Here is a 17,677-nt window from a genome sequence, read left to right as displayed (position 1 = left end):
GGCAGTGGCCGAGGGCGGCGCACCGCTGGGTGGACGGGTGCGCTTGGTGCGAGAGTCGGATGGAAATAGAACGGGAAAATGAACCGGTATCTTCATAATCAGTGGTAGATTGGTATTTTTTTTCCCAAAAACAACTGAAAGTAGAGGGAAAGGTCCTTTGGTTTTTGTACTAGAGTAAAAGCAGCTTTTGCTAAAGCATTTGCAGCTTTTAGATTTTTTGGTTGGCTTTTGCCTTTTGCAAAAGTAAAAGCAGGCTGGTACCCAGCGATGTGGTACTAATACTAATAAACGATCTGGAGCTAATTACGGGTTTGCTTAGCTAAACCGGGGACAGGTTGTCATGTTGGGCTTCGTGTTGCGCTTGCGCCTAGCCGATGAACGAGATGGGCTATATTTTTCGCCACACGATTTAGCAGACAGGACTGGGTGGGGCGCGACCAGATTTATAAATGGGCCCCAGTGTTGCGGCCCATATTGTGGCCCATTTTTTGAATTAGGCCTTCACGTTTTTAGGGCTCGGGCGGGACGGCCTGCCACCATGATGGTCATCGTAAAAATTGGGATGGTCAGACCAGTAAGGTAATGTCCGTTCGCGATTGATGCTCGTTCAGGGAGAAGAAAGGAAAGAAAAAAAAGCGCGCGGTTCGTCTAGATCTGATGAGCTGCTGCTGCAGCACACCTGAAGCAGGCAGGCTCATGTTCGGCCGTCACGCGCCGGCCGGCGAGCCGCTCCGCTACCGTCGGAACGCTGCCATGTTGGCCACTTGGCCGGCCTGTTCAGTGGTGCAGAGCGCAGAGCCACTTGTGTGTTCCAAGTCTGAACCATTCGCTATCCAGCGCTTGCAAACTGTGACCCGAGTTCGTTAGGCGATGACCGGCGACCGCGCCGGGAGTCCACGAAAAGGCCCAGGTTTCTGTTGTCCGACTCCGATGGTGCCGAGTGTTATTGCTAAAAAATGGTTCCGAGTGTTCCACCATCCCATCCCACTTTCGAGTCCAAAAGCTAGCACTATCTGAAAATGGTTCCGAGAGGACGAAAAAAGGAAGAGCCTGCAAACCATGATTTTGGAATACTATATGGTTGTACTAGCATAAAACTAAGACGAGATGGACAGGGCCCGGCCTATTCTGGTTGTCAAGAGTCAGGGCCACTGGTTAGCTCCGCTCCACTGTACGGCGACTCCGCGATCGATTGACTCGGTTTGCGCCCGGAGCCGCGGCTTCCGAGTTGACCCGGCCCGGAGCTGCGCAAGTCAAGTCTCTCGACCCCTAGTAGATCTGAAACCTCACCAAGTCACCAGTCTCGAGAACGCGTGAGCTAGTTAGGTAGTTGCACTTGTCAATTCGGGGCCTCACCTGCTAGGAATGTTCTTACGCCATGGACGATCCTCCTTTTGGCCTTGGCTCGTCTGCTCCATCGCCCCTCCTATATAAGAGCTCCAAACCATGGCTGGCTCCCTTCACAAGCCAGCTCTTGGTTGCAGGCACCTCAAGGGAAAAAAGATCGATAGGAGTAATTAAGCCACCCGATCAGACTACTCGCTCTGCTGATCGATCGCAACTGTTTCCCCAGTTCCTCTTTCGACGCAGCAACCAGAAGCAAGCGATGAAGGTAACTAGGCAGGCAACCAGCCACTTGAAACGTCTCGCTGTAGCTCTTTCGCGTTCCTCTGCTTCGTGACGATCGACGCTGATAATTGCTCTGTCCCGTGGCTCTTTGTTGCAGCAAAAGATCGTGATCAAGGTGAGCATGTCGTCCGAGAAGAGCCGGTCCAAGGCCATGGAGCTCGTCGCCAGAGCAGACGGTACGGACGCGCCCCCCGGCCACGCATGCTCAGTTGCTTCTCCTAGCTCTCGTGCATTCCTTTTGGCCGGTGCTAACGGTTCCAATACGTGTGTGTGTACGCAGGGGTGAGCTCGATGGGGGTCACCGGCAACGGCAAGGACCAGCTGGAGGTGGTCGGCGACGGCGTCGACACCGTCTGCCTGGTCAAGTGCCTGCGCAAGAAGCTCGGCCACGCCGACATCCTCAAGGTGGAGGAGGTGAAGGACAAGAAGCCCGAGGAGAAGAAGCCGGAGGAGCCCAAGGTCGTGGACCTGCCGCCGTATTACTACCCCGGTTACTACTACCACCACCACCATCTGCCGGCGCCGTGGTGGTGACAACTGAAAAGCCCAGTTTTTGCAGTAGTAGTTTGATTCATATTCGTTTCATTCCATACTCGTATTTGTTTGTGCGAGGGAAAAGCTATATATAAAAGAACAGTTCTGCAATTGTCCGTTCGTGTGGAAAATTTGATTTCTTTTATTACGAGACCCGGGAGCTCAGCGAGCCTCGCGGCATGGTGTATGGAGTGAATGTAATCACGTACTCCCTCCGTATCAAAATAATTATAACTGTTGACTTTTTCTTATAATGGTTGCCATTTATTTTATTAAAAGGTTTATCGTAAATATGCAAAAAGATTAGTTATGCTTAAAGTGCATTTCATAATAAAAGTAAGTCACAAACAAAATAAATGATATTTTTGAATAAGCCAAATGATCAAACATTGTGATAAAAAATTAACAGTAATAAATATTTCGAAACGAAGGTAGCGTTATCATAGAGTTTAACTGATTCTAGTTTGATTGCCCAATGGTTGGACTCGAAAACAATAGTCGGTTGTCGTGAGTTAGCAACCCAGTTAAGTTCCCGTAACGGATCCGGCCAGAGAAGAAAGTTCAGCGCGACGAGAATAGACATGCCATGTGAAGATCCGGCCAGAGAAGAAAGTTCAGCGCGACGAGAATAGACATGCCATGTGGATTCATGTTGCATTGAAACCCTTTCTGAAAACATATTTTGTGAAAATGTCTAGTGAAGCATATTGCTGTATTGCAATTGCAACAATAGGACCTGTTTCAAGGGCTATGACCTTTGGCACGATTGGTCATGGTCCATGACACAACACCAATACCTCTTGCCAATGGTGGATCCACACTTTTTTTTGAAACTGAAGATCCACACTTTAAAATATGGATCCTATGTTTTTGAAGTTGCCTGATAGGAGTATGCTCTAACACCATGTACCAATGACGTTATTTCCTTCAGTGTGGTCAAAGGATCCACTCTTAATAATTTTTTGTTAAGGTTATATTTTTTTAGGAAAGGGAGATCCCCTGATTATATATTTATAAATAAAAAGATAAAGGTACAAGTACAAGGGGTCCAAATTAGGAAACAAAGAAGGAAAAAAATTTAAGAAGATTACCAGGTTTGCTCTAGCCATTCAGATATAGGTTGTTTTCAAGTGTCTTTTACTCGGTATATATTCGTGCAATATATTTAAAAAAAGGGTCATTTGCAAAAACAACCAACCCCGATTGGGCATGTTTTGTCGTTATGTGTTGGTGAACTGGTTGTTTGGTATTTGGCTTCTGTCTAACAGTACTATGCTGTCCTCTTGCTTGACCCGTGGAGTGGAATATTTCTCTGATGAACCATTCAACGTTTGCGCGGACTACTACCCAGTTGGGTCGGTGATGACTGTTGAGTGTTGACTGCACCGCGAGTCCAAGAAAAGTCTGAAGGGACTGTGACGCTTCTAGAAGAGGTGAATTTGGTGTTCTTAATTTAAATCCAAGCATATATATAAATTTATATTAATTTTTATCTAGATGTGCACTAGGTTTTTTATGTTGCTATCTCTACTGCAAAAGAGTTGCACTAGGTTTTTTATGTTACTATCTCTACCGCAAAAGAGTTTTGCACGCTAGGTTCCAATCCTATAAACTACACATCGTAATTTTAGGAAAGATAAACGCAGAATGTAAGTGAAATAAGAAATGCGGAAGGTAAATGAGGTAGAAAAGACAAACTCCCGGCGTGGTGACAAGGCGATTTTTACCGAGGTATCGGAAAGCAAACATTTCCACTAGCCCTCGTTGTTAGAGCACTCTCAAAGGGAATGCTTGCGCAAGGGTATAAATTCCTCGGTCAAGTAACTCTGTAGGATAGCCGACGGTCCTTCCCCACGCGCAAGTGGGTCTCCACCTAGCCTCTCCCGGATGCTCCTTGCCGCTCTTCACTTGGTAGAGCTTCGGGAAAACACCGAGGGCCTCTCTCCCTCTCTCTCACAAGCACCGACGGCCACTCCACAAACGTGGTTGGAGGGTCTCACAAGACTTATAAGTCCCGGATTTACAACTCCTGATGCGCACAAGCACCGGTACGATGGAGGTGTGCAAATCTCGCCTAACTCTAGACTAAACTCCAAAGCAATGCGCTAATAGATCTAAAGTAGCACTAATCAAGATCTAAGCCTTATGCTAATTGCCTTAATCTTCTCTTTAGCACTTTAGTGGTTAGATCACTTGTGTGTATGTGAGAACCAAGCCTATAGCTTCTCCAAGCTCTAACACACTTGAAATGGCCGGTGTTGACGCTCATTATTAACACACTTTTAGTGTTATTTAACTACTTGTTTCATACTTATTCTTATACTAACCCGCCACTTGGCTCTTGAAATAACCCCATTATTGCATATATGTTATATCTTAGAGCATATTGTATTTTGGCAGAAAATACGACATAATGAAGGGGGTTCGTTTAAAGAGCTTAATGGATATTTGGACATGGGTCGTCGAGGGAAGCCAGCACGAGGAAGGAGAGGACCAGAAGGGCCCAGGCCGATCGGCCTGGGACCCTTTGGGCTGATCAGCCTGACCCATTTCAGGGCTCGGTCGACCTCCCATTTCTTCAGTGTGAAGTCTACGATGATCTCTAGATTTTTTCATCAACATTGACCCAGAGCCACTGCCTATTGGAGACTATAAATACCCCCTCATGAACTTCAAGGAAGGAGAGTTGGAGAGAAGAGGAAATCACCACACAAACACCATCCACCGCCGCCACAAGTAGGAAAAATAGAGAGAAGATTCGATCCAGAGGAGGCCACGCGAAGAGGAGCACCAGGAGGGAAGGAAACCCCCTGAGCCGATAGGCTTAGAGGTGCCCAGGCCGATCGGCTTGGGTCTTCTCTGCCCCCACTCATCATCGTCTTTGGTCCAGTTGATCTACCGGGCATCCTTTACCCCAAAATTTGTCAACATGTGTAAGATCATGGGGTAATACCTCTATTTGTCCTCAGGGTTGTATGGAGATCTTAATTTGTAATCGCTGAACCTTTGGTTGAGATTTGTTTTGTTATCAATCATATCTTGATGACGCTCTTTCATGTAAAGGATGGCTAGCGCTACTTTAGGTTGCTTATTTGTTTACCTAGAATAATCATATTGACGTGTTCTTATGTTCCGATTGTTGAGTACCCCTGTGTAGTGATAGTATTGCGGGTGGGAAAATGTTGGGCATGGTTCACAACCACTCATGATAACACCTAGATCTAATTCATTCATGCATGGCGATTGCATCTACAAGTGATTCTAGATCCCTAGGACAAGCGTTTAATCTATGTTGTTCACAACCTTTACTCTCTTTCCATCTTAATCTAGATTGCTTAGTTCTTTTGTTAGAATAATCATATCCTATTCAAAGAGCTTTTGGTTACATCGATTAGTACTTAGTTAAGCGTGCAAATCCCTTGTGCTGTAGATTGATAAACCTTGGAGAATCTCTAAGGGAAAAGCTACAACTGATCTATGCATTTGCGGTTCACAATTTGGGGGGCTAACTGCCGTCAACAAGCTTTTCTAGTGCCGTTGTCGAGGAACAAGTCAATTTTTCTACGTTTAACTTAGTATTAATTTTTATCAACCTCTAATGTCTAACTTTTTCTCTAGAAAAGAAAATATTTATTTTTGTTTTTGGTGTCTAGATGGCTCTAATCAATCACTACAAGGAGGAAGGAGAAAAGTTGCCAAGGGACTATGCAATTCCGTTAACCAATCAATTCGACATGTAGAAATCCAACTCAGTGCTTGCAGCCAAGGAGTACGATCTGAATAAAGGAATAATCGACATGACTAAGAGCAATCCTTTCCAAGGAGTGGAGACTGATAATCCATACAGACACATTGAGCGATTCACGATGCTTTGCAACACGCTACAACAAGAAGGAATTCCACCAGCTTGGTTCAGGTGGAATCTGTTCCCGTTTTCACTTGCAGGTGAAGCAAAATGATGGTATGCAGAAGCTTCTTTCAATGCGAAGGGGAATTGGGAGACACTAATGATAAAATTCTGTGGGAGATTTTTCTCTGTGAGCAAAGTTCAAAACCTTCGGAAGGAAGTAATCATGTTCGTGCAAGGAGAAGATGAAGGAATAGATCGAGTTTGGAATAGATTTAGCAGACTACTCGAACAAGGATCTAAGCTTAAATTCTCAGGTGATGTGTTGTTGCATACATTCTATTTTTTACTAACTCAAAAATGCTGGGAGTTTGTTCAAATGTGTGGAGGAGGAGATCTTATGGAGAAAACACTCAGGGAGGCCGCTCAATTGTTACAGAAGATCAGCAGATGAGCAGCTATAAACAGAGAATGGGATAGTTATCAATCTGGAGCGCACTAGCAAAAAAATCAACAACATGAGCTTGCTAGAATTTTCAGAAAAGAACTTCAGGAGGATGCAAAAGAAGAACCTGTGGTGCAAAAAGAAGAAGGACCGACACACATAAAAGAGGAACCTACTCGGTGCATCAAATATGACGAACAAGAAACATCAGAAGTTTGAACAAATGAATTGGATTCCTATTGACTTCAGTTTGATAAGCATAGACCATATCCAAATCAAAGGGAACGTATCTAGTGCAAACCATCTACCCTGTGCAACATTGGAAACTATGAATCAAGGCCACAAGATGCTAATCCAATGGATAGGGTTAGTGGTGGGATTATTTTGCAGTTAAGCCCCCCCACCCACTGGCCACTTTTGCATATCATGGAAAAGGTGCTGCATCAAAAGTGGCCGGCGGGTGGGGGGGGGGGGGTTAACTACAAGATAATCCTACCACTAACCCTATCCATTGGATTAGTATCTTGTGGCCTTGATTCATAGTTTCCAAGGTTGCACGGGGTAGATGGTTTGCATCAGATACATTCCCAAATCAAAAGGGGTCGGCTAGAGCTGTTGAGATAGATTTTCCACTGGAGAGAAACATTGGCTATGTGCTTGACAAGGAGACAACTGGAGAGATAATTCAAAAGCTCGTTAGTGAAGAAGAAGTAAACCCAGAATATGTCACTGAGGTGAAGAGAATCATGGGAGTGAAGCCGGAGGCATCACCATTTTCTAGACTAGGAAAAGTATACACGATTGGGGCTAATCAAGATGAAGGAGAATCTTTGTCTACACCACATATCAATTGTATGATTCATGGGGAGATCATCTACAAAGCGCTTTGCAACATTGGAGCACATGCAAGTGTTATATCTTTGAAAGTTTATCATGAGCTTTATAGTAAAACTTTACAGCTTGCTCCAACACCGATAAATTTAATCATGGGAGATGGTAGAACGACCAAACCTCTAGGTGTGCTTAGAGATCTAGATGTTGCTATCTCGGGAAAAGTTCTACCATATGACTTCTTTGTTATTGATGCTTGCCATGATGAACATGATGATATTATCCTTGGTAGACCTTTTCTTAAGTTGGTTAATATTGTGCTTGATGCTGGGAAGGGCAAAGTTCCGATTAATCTTGACGGTGCTAAATACACTTATAATTTTCTACCTGCTTCTCGACAAATCCTGCCTCTACTTCCTGATAACGAGGAAGTAGAAAGTGTATACTTTGCTGAAAATTTCAGAAATCCTCTACTAAGAGTGATGGAAAACAACGAGGATAGTTAGGATGATGAACTAGGAGAAGCAACCGAAGCATTATCACCGCAATATGGAACTTTAGAAGCAGAAAAATTTGAAGACATTGGAGATTTAGAGCAGCAAGAGCCTGAAGAACCAGATGTTGAGCAGAAGTCATTACACAAGGGATTAAAATATGAATATTTAGGGAACAACAAGACATATCCAGTCATTGTTAGCGACGAGTTAAGCAAGGAAGAAACTGAGAAGCTGCTGAATTTATTAAGAAAACATCAGAAAGTGATTGAATATACGATCAAAAACTTGAAAGGAATAAGTCCAGCCTTTTGCACTCATCGAATACAATTAGAAAATCAATACAAACCAGTTGTGTAGAACCAGAGAAGATTGAGCCATGCTATGCGTGATGTAGTAAAGAAGGAGGTGATCAAATTGCTTAATGCTGGAATAATCTGGAGTACCACATAGTGAATGGGTGAGCCCAGTGCATTGCGTGCTAAAGAAAGGAGGATTGACTATTGTGACAAATGAGAAGAATGATCTAATTCCTCAGAGGACAGTGACCATCGAAAGTTGATCTAGTCCCTTTGCTTGTTGTGTATTGACTATCAGAAGTTGAACAAGGCAACTAAGAAGGATCACTTCCCTTTGCCTTTCATTGATGAAACGCTTGAAAGGTTAGCAAAACATTCACACTTTTGCTATCTTGATGGATATTTCGAGTTCTTTTAAATTTCTATACATCCAGATGATCAATATAAGACCACGTTCATCTGTCCCTACAGAACTTTCACTTATAGAAGGATGCCTTTTGGTCTATGCAATGCACCCGCATCATTTTAACACTGCATGATGGCTATATACTTGGATTTTACAGAAAACATTATGGAGGTATTTATGGATGACTTCTCTGTACATGACACTAGTTTCAATAATTACTTGGAGAATCTTGGTAAAGTTCTTACACAATGTGTAGAAGTTGATCTAGTCCTAAATCTGAAGAAGTGTCACTTTATGGTGAAACAAGGAATAGTGTTGGGGCATGTCATCTCAGAGAGGGGTATAGAAGTTGATAAAGCAAAGATCAAAACTGTAGAAAAGTTACCTCCTCCAACGGACATCAAGTCATTAAGAAGCTTTCTCAGACACACCGGATGCTATAGAAGATTTATTAAGGATTTCTCGAAGATAACAAAACCATTAACGCAACTTCTGCAGAAGGTCATGAGCTTTGAATTAATGAAGACTGTCTTCATGCTTTTAGAACTTTAAAGCAATCAGTTATCAACGCACCGATCATTCAACCTCCGGATTGGAATCTACCTTTTAAGATAATGTGCGATGCGAGTGATTACGCTCTTGGAGCAGTCCTTGGATAAAGAAAAGAAGGGAAGGTACACGCAATTTACTATGCTAGAAAGACATTAAATGAGGCTCAAATAAATTATGCAACTATAGAGAAGGAATTGCTTGCCGTAGTATTTTCTTTTGAAAAATTCAGATCATATATTGTGAATTCTAAAGTGATTATGTATACCGACCATGCTGCAATTAAATATCTTTTGTCCAGGAAAGATGCTAAACCATGTCTGATTCGTTGGATATTGTTACTTTGATGTGGAAATTAGAGATAAAAAGGGGTCAGAAAATATGGTAGTTGACCACTTGTTAAGGATGTACCAACAAGATGATGGGATGGAGCCAATTGAAGATCGAATGTGAGATGACCATTTATACAGAATACTTGACAAGGATGATTGGATGCATGACATTATTAGAACAATCAAAAGGGTGCCTTTGCATCACTTGGATAGGAATGAAAGAAGAAAAGTTATTGCTGAAAGTAAGAAATACTATTGGTCTGCACCATTTCTATATAGATATGGAGCAGATGGAGTATTGAGACGATGCATTCCTAGAGAAGAAAGAGACGCGGTGCTTAGAAAATACCATTCATCAGAATATGGAGGATATTATGGAAACTTTAGAACTCAAGCAAAAGTATGGGCAAGCGGATTTTATTGGCCAGAGATGCATGAAGATGTAAAGAGGTTCGTTGCTACTTGCTCAGAATGCCAAAGAACAGGAAATATTTTATCTAGAAATTCTATGCCTTTGGACTATAATTTGCAAGTGGATCTATTCGATGTTTGGGGTATAGACTTCATGGGACCATTCTTAAATTCACATGGCTATGAGTACATCTTGGTTATAGCTGATTATGTGTCTAAATGGGTAGAAGCTATCCCATGTCGAAATGTATCAATGGAGGAATCAATTCACATGATCAAGACGATGATATTTCCTAGGTAAGGAGTGCCTAGAATAATGATAAGCGACAGAGGATCGCATTTCATAGGAAAAGATTTTGGCAAATGTTTGAAAAAATTGGGGATTGAACATAGAATGTCTACAGCTTATCATCCTCAAACAAATGGCCAAGAAGAAACTTTGAACAAGTAGCTCAAAGATACATGGAAAAAGACCGTAGTCAAAGGAGGGAAGGATTGGTCAAAGGAACTAGACGGAGTATTATGGGCATATAGAACAGCTCATAAAACATCTATAGGTATGACCCCGTATCAATTTTTCTATGAAAAAACATGTCATCTTCCCATTGAATTTGAACATAAAGCTTATTGGGCCATAAAAGAGATGAATCTTGATGTTGATGTTGCAAGAGTAAAAAGAAGCATTCAAATAAGTGAATGAGAAGAGATCAGGCTTAAAGCTTACCATAGTTCAAGCATTTACAAGGAAAGAATCAAGAGATGGTTCAATAAAAGGCTTCACAAGAAGGAATTCAAAAAAGGGGATAAAGCGTTATTGTTCAACTCCAGATTTAAACTCTTCGGTAAGGGAAAATTAATAAGCAAGTGGGACGGACCATACATGGTTCATTCTGTGTCACCTATCGGAGCAGTAACAATCATGAACGTCAAGGGAGATCAATATATTGTGAATAGACAGCGGCTAAAGGTATTATTGGAACCTGACGTCGTGCCTATCAATTATGTTTACGTCTATACCATGGAGGAAGAACGGCCATGTCAAGCCCGACAACACTAAGGGTGTGTTTGGTTGGACTGTGGCTTTTGGAAAAGCTGCTGTGAGCTTTGAGCTGTGGAAAAGCAGCTGTGAGAAAGCAGCTGTGGGAAAAGCAGAAGACCCTTTGGTTAGAGCAGCTGTGGCTTTTGAATAAATTGTCGAGTGGACCCAACATGTCATCCACAGTCCACTCCACTCAACTCTCTCACTCTCTCACTGACGAGCGGGTCCCGCTCGCCAACCCCTCCTTCTTCCTCCCGCTGACCAACAGTTCTCATCTTTCGCTTGGGATGAACAGACGAACGAACGAATCATGTTCTGCAGCAGCAACCTCTTCAGCTTAGAAAGGGCATGGATTAAGTTATTCTATAGAAGTGTCGTAACTTTCGTCCAAGCTAATGATTCATCAGCCATCAAGTTGATCAATCCTCTGTTAGCGAATCGCCAATTGCAACTTTGAGAACAGTACTGAAGGAAATATCCCGATTTCAATTAGCGAAACTAGGACACCTACTCATGAACTCAGTAATGTCTTACTCAAACATAACCTGCACTGGACCAATCGATCGGAGCATTGCACGACAGAAGCAAATGTTCGATGGGTAATCACTACGGATCGAGCGGGTAGGCGAGCTCCTTGAGGACCTCGGCGAGCGGCTTGCTGATACCCTCGGTGGGGGCGGCAAACTTGCCGCCGGCGAAGTCGTTCTCCTCCTCCGATGGGAACTCCGGTTCCTGCGGGAGCCATGGCAGGGCGGAGGGACGAGGGAGCTCCGGTTCCTGCGGGAGCCACGACGAAGCACGGTGGCGGAGCCCGCACCAGGCTTCTCTCACGCGCCACAGAAAATGAAGGAATCAAACTGCCTACTCTCACACGTCGGGCTTCTCTCACGCGCTGGGGGCAGTGGACGGAGGGTCGGTGGCCGGAGGCGGCCTGCCGCCGGGGGGAGCGGGCGGAGGCGGTCCTGTGGGAGATGGACGGTTCCGCGGGGGAGGAGCGCTGCGGGAGAGAAATAGAACGCCGAAGCGGTATGTTTCATAAACAGTGGTAGGTGGGTAATTTTTTACCTCAAAAGCACTTGAAAGCAGGGTGGGAGGTGCTTTCGGTTTTGTACTAGATCAAAAGTAGCTTTTGGGCAAAAGCACATGTGATTTTTTAGCCCTTTGGTTGGCTTTTAGCTTTTGCAAAAGCAAAAGCAGGTTCTAAAGCCCAACCAAAGGCACCCTAAAACAGGTACCTTGTACATACTCTATCTTAAATTCTGTTATTTTCTTTTGAATTTTGTGTGGGACTTGAAAAATTAGATATATTTTTAGATGTACATGCTGCCATAAAATTTTGGGAGGCAGAGGGGCTGAAAACCCCCTAGGACGATCAGCCCAGTAGCCCCCAGGCTGATCGGCTTGGGAGGTTTTAGCCTCTGATTCGGTTTCCCTTTCTCATCTTTGGTAACGACAGAATATGGAAGTGAATTTTTGCGGGAAGGGGCGAGGAAGTTTTTGGAAATGTGTGGATCCTTAGCCAAGACTTCAAGAGTATATAATGAGGTCAATTGGAACTCAAGTTTCGCATCTACACAAGCAATTCAGATCCACTAAACCAGAAAAAAAGTGCAACGGCGACGTCCAGGAGCTCAGGAGACGAGAGGGGGTAGCAGCTGGCGAAGGAGGAGGCCAGGCCGATCGGCCTGACCTCCCCAAGTCGATCGGCGGCACCGGCCCCCCTTGGCCACAGCCTTCGCCCTTCACATGAAAACCAAGAGGTGCGAGTGGGGTCCCAAAACTCCGCTAAGGACCGCTCATAATGCTCGCATCAGTGTTGGAGGCAAGGCGCCATCTGGAAAGCTTACGGATCGCAAGTTGATCATCTTCTCGAGCGAAGATGAAGCACCTAAGAAGAAGAAAGGGGTCGTCGTTCCTCCCATAAGGCATTCAGCAAGGCTCCTCAGGATGAAGCACAAGAGCTACATAGAGAAGATGCCCAAGTATACGCCGACTGACTATGGAGGTGATAGCGATTGGGAGGACGATAGGAGCCCCAGATCGTGGGGTGTTGCAGGATGTGACAATAAAGAAGATGCTAACACGTACTGGGATTAGGCTGATGAGATGAAGAAAAGCAAGGAGCAAGAGGACCGCCGTCAAGACAAGGGCAAAGAGAAGGATCTAGAAGATGACAGACTAGAATCAGAGGAGCATGATGGTACGTGTTGCACAGCTTGCAGGAAGAACATCCACTACCTCTTCGACGCCGTCGATGACATATCCAAGCCTTGCAAGCTTTGGATATAAATGCAGAAGATAATGATCGCTGTCAGGAGGATGACTTCAAGTTCTTGTAGAGGAGTGCGAGGAAGCTCTTCGGGATGTGCAGCAACATGAGGAAGAACAGAGCTCATGGCAAAGGAAGCAGCAACCATCCTGTGTGCAAGCAGTGCAGGCAGCGTCACTAGTGCGTTTACGAGCGTCTTTCCCTTTGTACTTCATATGGTTACACCGAGGACGCCGTAGATTTTAAGTGTGTGTGTGGGGGGGGGGAGAGATCATCGCTCGTATGAGTTTTTGGATCTAGTTTGGTCGAGTCGAGTCGTGTGAGAGTCTAAAGTAGTATTTTTTTATTTCAATCAAAATTAGATAAAGTAGTAGTCTTCTTAAGCTTCTAGGAAGACTGAGGCCTAGATTGCTACGTTAGTGTCTTTGTGAGAAGAAGCATGAATAAAATTTGAGGATCGTGCAAGTGTTTTTAGTGTCTACCTTGGCTTGCTTATCTTTTATTTTGTTTTTGCAACTTTGGACCTGAGCATTGTCTTGAATTCTAAATCTTAGTTGTGGAGTTTTAGTAATCAATTTGTTTATGCAATACCCATGCTTTATGATGATCAAGTGCTTCGGTTTTGATTATGCTTTATGAGTAAGGTCTGAATTGGAGGTGATTTAAATTTTTATTGTTTATTTAAAACCTTTGCAAAAACAAGATTGACCAAGATCTTCTAACCAGGTTGAGAGTTTTTATTTATCCTACCCAATGCCTAAAAATATTTATTCATACCACCATAAACAAGATTTGACACTTTGAATTGAATTAGGATCCCTCTGTCTTGGTTTGCTATAACTCTGAGCATTGATCATATCCTTTTTACCATCTCTAAATGCTAGCCTCGTCAATATTCAGTAATGAGAGTTTTTCATTAGAACAATCATATTTTCTACTGAATTCCTTAACCCGAACCATAAATTTCTTAATTTTATTACCTATTCCTTGAACACAACCCATGATATGAAGATCTATTCCATTTCTAGTCGAGTATGAAATTTTTCGAAACATACAAGATAAGGAAGCTTCACCAGAAAAAAGAACTAGAGGGGAGGAAAGGAGAGGCTAGGCCGATCGGCTTGGGGTCTCCTTGCCTTGATTTTTGCACAGCAAATTACTAGAAGGTCTTTGGAAGGATCTAAAACTAATTTTATGGTGTGGTGTTCAGAGGAGAGGTTCGGAGAAGAGATTAAAATAAAGAAAGAAAGAAAGAAAGGAAGAAAGACAGAAAAGTATTGAGAAAAAGAAAAAAGAAATAATAGGAAAAGAGAGAAAGAAATAAAGGAGGAGTTTTTACTGTCATGAAGATCAAGCGAGGTGCAAAGAAAAGATGAACTTATTTACTGAACGGATTTTCATTCCAACCATGTGCAATCCGACGACTAGGACATCGCTTGTGCCTTAGAGTCACTATTTTATTTGCCTTTGCACATGTCTACCATTCTATATATTCTCATCCTTGAAAACCTCACATTATGTGGATATATTTATGGTCATTGTCTTGGAAGGTAGGCAACCATTAGTTTTCTTAATTTGATAATATAAGTATTGATTCTAGCTAGCCTTACCCAAGCTCTGTCATATAATTGAGTGACTTTTGAGAGGTGAGAGCTTGCAAATAAGTAGGATAGCCACCATTCATTTGAGCGACATGTAAGCACCTGGAAAAGAATTATTGTTTCAATTTTGTTGCAGGGAGATTGTTTTATAATGAAAGAAAAACCCTCCGAAGAAAGTCAGAAAGTAAGTGTTATTGATTCTTGAAGTTACTTGGTTCTAAATAATAGCTGTGGAGGAATCTTTACTTAGATAAATCTTTGAACACCTATACTTTGATTATCTTTCTTGCTCCTTCGATCTTTCATTTGAAGGCTAGGTACTTGACTCGCTTGCTCCGATTTAGTTTAGGATCTTTGTTCAACACTGTTGGAGAAGTTTATAGTCGCTTGACCTGCTCAAGGACGAGCAAGAGCTAAGCGTGGGGGGATTGTTGACACTCGTTATTGACACACTTTTAGTGCTATTTAACCAGTGTTTCCATGTTGATTCTTATACTAACCCGCCACTTGGCACCTAAAATAACCCCATTATTGTATATGTGTTGTATTTTGGAGCATATTGTATTTTAGCAGGAAATACGACATAATCAAGGGGGTTCGTATAAAGAGCTTAATGGATATTTGGACATGGGTCATCGAGGGAAACCAGCACGAGGAAGGAAAGGACCAGAAGGGCCCATACCGATCGGCCTAGGACCCTCTAGGCCTATCGGCCTAGCCCATTGCAGGGCCCGGTCGACCTTCCATTTCTTCAGCGTGAAGTCTACGATGATCTCTAGGGTTTTTTCACTGATATTTACCCAGACCCGCCACCTATTGGAGACTATAAATACCCCCCATGGACTTCAAGGAAGGAGAGTTGGAGAGAAGAGGAAATCACCATGCAAATACCATCCACTGCCACCACAAGTAGGAAAAATGGAGAGAAGATTGGATCCAGAGCAGGCCACGTGAAGAGGAGCACTAGGAGGGGAGGAAACTCCATGAGCCAATCGGCTCAGAGGTGCCCAGGCCGATCGGCCTGGATCTTCCCTGCCCCTACTCATCATTGTCTTTGATCTAGTTGATCTACAGGGTGTCCTTTACACCAAAATTCATCAACATGTGTAAGATCATGGGGTAATGCCTCTGTTTGTCCTCAGGGTTGTATGGAAATTTTGATTTGTAATCGCTGAACCTTTGGTTGAGATCTGTTTTGTTATCAATCATATCTTGATGACGCTCTTTCATGTAAAGGCTAGCTAGCGCTACTTTGGGTTGCTTATTTTCTTACCTAGAATAATCATCTTGACGTGTTCTTATGTTCTGATAGTTGAGTACCCCTGTGTAGTGATAGTATTGCGGGTGGGAAAGTGTTGGGCATGGTTCGCAATCACTCACGATAACACATAGATCTAATTCGTTCATGCATGGTGATTGCATCTACAAGTGATTCTAGATCCCTAGGACAAGCATTTAATATATCTTATTCATGACCTTTACTCTCTATCCATCTTAATCTAGATTGCTTAGTTCTTTTATTAGCATAATCATATCCTATTCAAAGAGCTTTCGGTTACATCGATTAGTGCTTAGTTAAGCATGCAAATCCCTTATTTCGTGGATTGATAAACCCGTGGGGAATCTAAGTAAAAAGCTACAACTGATCCGTATGCTTGCGGTTCATAAATTGGCATGCTAACTGCCGTCAACAGCCGGGCAGAGGGGTATTTATTGCCTCAAGCCAAGAAACTAGCCGTTGCTACAATAGTCACAAATACAGTGATCACCGACTTATACTATGACCCCTCATAGCCATCACTGTATCAATCGGTGATCACCGATTCATACTATGATATTACAACTATGATCACCGTATCATTTGGTGTATGCATAAAAACTTCCAGAGCTGAATTTAAGCTGATGCCGAGCCGATCACACTGATTAATACTATGATTGCGACTGCGATCACCGACTTATACTTTGGTATTGCGATTGTGATCACGCATCATCCAATGATGCATGTTGACTTCAAACCAAGCCAATCACCGATTCATACTATGCTCCTTTCATGACCATCACCGTATCATCCTATGGTCACCGACTTATACTCTGATATTGCGACTGTGATCACCGATTAATACTCTGATATTGTGACTGTGATCACCGATTGATCACCATTTTGCTTCATTTTTTCATGTGTCTTTATCCCGGCTTCTCTTTTATGATATATTGGGTTGCTTTATGGTCTTTTAGGGTCTTGTACATGTCCTCTTGACCTTTGTTTTGATGTGTTTGATCACCCAAGTCTATTACCTTACATCCATGTGACTAAACCTTGTATACTTGCAAACATTGTTAGTCCCATAGGTTAGTGTTGACACACAATCACCAAAATCACTAATGGCCTAGCTAGGACCATTTTCCTTACAAAGTCAAATTTTATCTTTTGTCTGATGCTGTAGAAACTTGAAAGGAACTTTTTTTTTTGGAACTGGCAGGAGCGCTGCTATTCATTGGAGAGTAGAAAAATTTCAGAGTACATATTGTTCGATATTACATAAATGATTAACACTCTTAGCACTAACATTAACATATAAGGTATTCCCTCCGTTCCAAATTGTAGGTCATTTTGACTTTTCTAGGTTCATAGATATTATTATGCATCTAGATATAGATGCATAATAATATCTTTGAACCTAAAAAAACTAAAGTAACCTATAATTTGGAATGGTGGGAGTAAATCACGAACCCAACATTGGGTTACCACACGCGCTCCTCCTCAACTTGAAAGGAACTTAAAGGTAGGTAACCAACTACAACATATTCTAGAATGCAACATGGTACGGAGCACGATACCAACTATGGGGGTGTTTGGATATGATTCTAGAGGGATTCTAGTCATTTTAATCCAGCAAATGACCCAAAATGCTTTGATTCTGGTACGCTTCTGTGGGAACCAATTCCCTAGGCATCAAGGGAAACAACGTGCACTGAGAATCATTCGGCTTG

The 17,677-nt window shown here is 42.9% G+C and overlaps 1 protein-coding gene across 1 annotated transcript; it reads left to right on the top strand.

The window, feature by feature from the left end:
• Positions 1-1,348: 1,348 nt before the first annotated feature.
• On the top strand, positions 1,349-2,417 carry LOC117864441 (uncharacterized). Its single transcript, XM_034748551.2, has 3 exons — positions 1,349-1,612; positions 1,727-1,805; positions 1,910-2,417. The coding sequence occupies exons 1-3, from the start codon at positions 1,379-1,381 to the stop codon at positions 2,161-2,163; spliced, it is 567 nt and encodes a 188-aa protein (XP_034604442.1). The 5' UTR covers positions 1,349-1,378; the 3' UTR covers positions 2,164-2,417.
• Positions 2,418-17,677: the final 15,260 nt, after the last annotated feature.

The sequence above is a fragment of the Setaria viridis genome, chromosome 7, assembly GCF_005286985.2.
Source record: "Setaria viridis chromosome 7, Setaria_viridis_v4.0, whole genome shotgun sequence".
Lineage (NCBI taxonomy): Eukaryota > Viridiplantae > Streptophyta > Magnoliopsida > Poales > Poaceae > Setaria > Setaria viridis.
Note: the sequence above shows the minus strand (reverse complement) of the source record. Positions and strands in the feature narration are given on the sequence as shown.

Coding starts and splice junctions, on each gene's coding strand:
- LOC117864441 (XM_034748551.2), top strand. CDS start 1,379: ATGGACGATCCTCCTTTTGGCCTTGGCTCGTCTGCTCCATCGCCCCTC. Junction 1,613..1,726: donor ACCAGAAGCAAGCGATGAAG/GTAACTAGGCAG, acceptor TCTTTGTTGCAG/CAAAAGATCGTGATCAAGGT. Junction 1,806..1,909: donor GCTCGTCGCCAGAGCAGACG/GTACGGACGCGC, acceptor GTGTGTACGCAG/GGGTGAGCTCGATGGGGGTC.